The sequence below is a fragment of the Acomys minous genome (genome assembly GCF_964271855.1).
Source record: "Acomys minous genome assembly, chromosome: 2".
Taxonomy (NCBI): domain Eukaryota; kingdom Metazoa; phylum Chordata; class Mammalia; order Rodentia; family Muridae; genus Acomys; species Acomys minous.
In genome coordinates this window covers 50,071,437-50,075,240 of record NC_140484.1, presented here as the reverse complement: position 1 = coordinate 50,075,240, position 3,804 = coordinate 50,071,437, and the positions used below count along the sequence as shown (strand labels likewise).

Below are 3,804 nucleotides of genomic sequence, written 5' to 3'. Positions count from 1 at the left end.
TTTATAGAGTGCTAGGGTAAGGGGCCCTGAAGTGGTAGTAATGCCCAGCATAATTCACTGGGCACCACCAGAGCCCTACCTGCAAGATACCGCACACGGACATCCAAGCCAGGAACAATGCTGGATAAAGAGTCCCAGCTACAGAGCTGGCCTTAAAGATGGAGCCCTGGGCATGTGCACATGCACTACCAGGGAGTCAATGAGCTTGGCACAGGCAAGGGTGAGCAGCAAGGTGGAAACATTAGGTGTTTCCCAGAAACTGAGACTCGACACACACCTAACAAACCTCAGACAGTGCCGGGGCCTCTACGCACCAGATGTTCCTCCGCAGACCCCAATCCAGCACCATCCTCAGTTCCTGGGTAGATGCAGGAGCCCAGTGGGCACGATGTATTTCTGGAGCAAGGTTTAAATAGACTTTATTGTTACAAGGGGGATGGATATGTGGTCCCAGTTGTCACCATGGAGACATCAAAAGGTCATGATTGCAGAAGACGTGACTGGAAGTGAATTCCATGATCCCAGGGAAGGCCAGCCAGGAATGCAGGGTACATGATCAAGGTGGCTGGCAAGAGTGGTCTAGTCACAGGGTGAGGGGAGAGCAGCTCCCTTCATTCCCGCTTCTTGTAGTTCTCCAGGTGTGACAGGACCCAGCCCGCAGGCAGAAGGCAACACACGAAGCAGGAAGTGAGCCCAATGGTGAGTTCCTACATAGAGGACAAGAAAGAAGTATCCTTCAGGGCAAGGGTTCTGTAGGCTCTCCCAAGTTCTGGTTCCTCAGGCATGGGACAGCCCCTCAGAGATAGATCAGGCAGAAAGTCCACAGAGCCTGAGTTAAGTCCCCAGAGAGATGTAGGCAGAGACTCTAAGGAGGGAGGGGACATGGTGACAAACCCTTTTGCAGCCTTGAAATAAAGGTCCTTGGTTTTCTTTTTTGTTTTGTTTTTGTTTGTTTGTAGACAGGGTTTCTCTGTGTAGCCAAGGCTGTCCTAGACTCGCTTTGTAGACCAGGCTGGCCTTCAACTCACAGAGATTCACCTTCCTCAGCCTCCCCCCCCCACCAGTGTTAGGATGAAAGGTGTGCGCTACCACACCCGGGGGGCCTTGGTTTATCTGTGTGCGTGTGCGGGTGTGTGTGTGTAGAGGTGCACAGGCAAAAATCTTTCTATGTACCCCACCTAGCCATGGTCTTGAACTTGAGGTCTTCCTGCCCCAGAGCCTCTCATTCTGGAATTACTCATGGGCCACCATGCCTACATGTGCGTGTGTGTGTGTGTGTGTGTGTGTGTGTGTGTGTGTGTGTGTGTGTGCGCGCGCGCGCACTGCTATGTGTGGGGCTGTCAATGTGGATGAGGGCCAGAGCTTGATGCCTGGCATCTGCCATAATTGTTCTCCATCCTCGCTTTTATTTTTTTGAAACAGGCCTCTCACTGATTTGGCTTGACAAGCTCAAGAGTGGGCTCCAGGGAGCCCCTGGCCTCTGCCCTTCCAGCACTGCAGGAGAGACTAGCTGCTTGCTGGGTCTCAGGAAAGACTAGCTGCTTGCTGGGTCTCCAAATTCAAATCCTCAGGATTCTGAGGCGAGCACTTCACCAAATAAGCCATTTCTCCAGGCCCTTGTTTTTTGTATAATTTTTTATTTTGTTGTTGGTGGGGCGGGGGGGTCTCTGAGACAGGGTTTCTCTGTGTAATGATTCTGGCTGTCCTGGAACAAACTTTACAGACCAGGCTGGCCTCCAACTCACAGAGACCTGCCTGCCTCTGCCTCCCAAGTGCTGGGATTAAAGGCATGCACCACTATGCCCGGCTTGTATATTTTCTTTTCTCTCTTTCTTTCTTTTCTTTCTTTCTTTCTTTTTCCGAGACAGGGTTTCTCTGTAGACCATGCTGGCCTCGAATTCACAGCAATCAGCCTGCTTCTGCCTCCACCTCTCTGAGTGCTGGGATTATAAGCGTGTGCCACCACGCCCCGCGGGCACTAGGATTAAAGGCATGTGCTACAACTGCTCTTAAATGCTCAGCCACCTCTCCAGCTCCCAGGCCCTGGTTTTAAGGTAGAGTCTCATCACCCTGCCCAAGCTGGACTCAATTCCTGAGCTCCGTGTTCACGCTTCGACTGCCCCAGTAAACTGGAGTACAGGCAGCATGATTGCATGATTTGATTGTCACTGCTTCCTCAGCGACAATGCTTTGGTTCTATCCCTCATTCAAAGCCCAGCTGTCTAAATTCAGGACCCACTGTCCGTTAAAACAGAAAAGCTCCTTTAAAAGGGGAGGGGGGCCAGGACTGGGGTGTAGCTTTTGAGAGAATGCTTGCCTAACACAAGTCCTGGGTTTCACCCCCAGCACCACGTAAATCAGAAGTTCTGGCACATGCCTGTAACCCCAGCACTACAGAGATGCACACAGGACTATCAATTCAAGGTCAAATATGACTACAACCCCGGGGCCAGCCTGTTACATGAGACTGTCTCAATAAATGTTTAAAAAGTGAAAATTGTCCTCATAGCTAAATGCTCCCTACATTTCTGGGAATCCCAAAGCCCAAAGACCTGACGGGTACTCTGCACCCTTCTGAATAACAAAATGTAGGGTTGAAACGATTGTCGCTGCCAGTTACCAGGTACCCCCCACCCGCGCCCGCAGAGAAGGAAACGGGCTTAGAGAGGCTGAGCAAGCGAATCAACAAACAGGCAGGGACCTGAGATCCAGGAGCTTGGGGAAAAGACTTAGCATACGAGCAACTTGCCCCCTCCATGCCCTGCAGACAGGTACAGGCCAGTGTCGCAGGCCCTCCAACCCCGACTCGCGCGCCCTGTCCGTCCCGCTCACCACGACCGAGAGCTGCTCCCGCGGCGGCTTCGAGTGGAGCTGAGCGCGCGGCACCAGGAGCCGGGCCGAGCCGGTCAGGCCCCTCAGCAGTAGCGGCGTCAGGACAGACATGACGGCGTAGAACGACCAAAGACAAGTACCAGCAGAAGCCCAAGGTCAGGAAGTCAAGATGGCCGCACGAGCCGGAAGTTCCGGCGCTGAAATTACCGGATGCAGCAGCCCGGAAGTATTTCGGAAATGACGTCGAAGAGCGTTTCTGGCGCGCTCCTCGAAACAGCCAATCGACACCATCCTACAGTAGATGGGCGGAGAAACGAGACACCTTTTGTCCCACCTCCACTTTCTTCGAGAGTGACTTGTATAGTCACCCAATCATGGAAGCGAGAAGTCTATTAAATTCTTGACTCCTCCTTCCATTCATAAAGCTATTTAGGAGACGCTCTCTGCCAGCAGTGCATCGGTGACTCCAGCTTCCTAGCAAGATTCCTCTCGTTTTAAAAAACATCACTCTTATTTAGTGTGTATGAGTGTTTTGTCTACAGGTGCATCTGTGCACCACATGCATGCAGTGCGCACAGAGGCCAAAGGAGGGTGTTGGATCCTCTGGAACTGAAGTTACAAGTAATAGTGAGCAGTCACGTGGGTGCAGGGACCTGAACTTGAACTGGTTCTCTGTAAGAGTGCCTTTACTGAGCTATCTCTCCAGTCCCGAGACGCCTCTCACTGTTACCCTCTCAGACACTAGTTTCCATGTAAATGATAACTTCTCAACTTCTGCCTTTCTCATTTTGTGTGTATTGTGGGAATAGGGAATAGGGGTTTTTTTGTTTGTTTGTTTTTTTTAAGGTCTCCTGTAGCCCAGACTGTCATAAAATCACTACGTAGATGAGAATGACCTTGAACTGCTGATTTTTCTGCTTCTACTTCCCAAATGTTGCCATTATAGGTTATGTGCCACTATACCCAGCCCTC

The 3,804-nt window shown here is 51.3% G+C and overlaps 1 protein-coding gene across 1 annotated transcript; it reads right to left on the bottom strand.

The window, feature by feature from the left end:
• Positions 1-402: 402 nt before the first annotated feature.
• COX8A (cytochrome c oxidase subunit 8A) lies at positions 403-3,036 on the bottom strand. The gene is made up of 2 exons (XM_084762074.1): positions 2,833-3,036; positions 403-707 (listed from the first exon to the last, which is right to left on the bottom strand). Exons 1-2 carry the CDS (start codon positions 2,941-2,943, stop codon positions 612-614), a joined length of 207 nt encoding a protein of 68 aa, XP_084618200.1. The 5' UTR covers positions 2,944-3,036; the 3' UTR covers positions 403-611.
• Positions 3,037-3,804: the final 768 nt, after the last annotated feature.

Coding starts and splice junctions, on each gene's coding strand:
- COX8A (XM_084762074.1), bottom strand. CDS start 2,943: ATGTCTGTCCTGACGCCGCTACTGCTGAGGGGCCTGACCGGCTCGGCC. Junction 708..2,832: donor GGGAGCAGCTCTCGGTCGTG/GTGAGCGGGACG, acceptor TCCTCTATGTAG/GAACTCACCATTGGGCTCAC.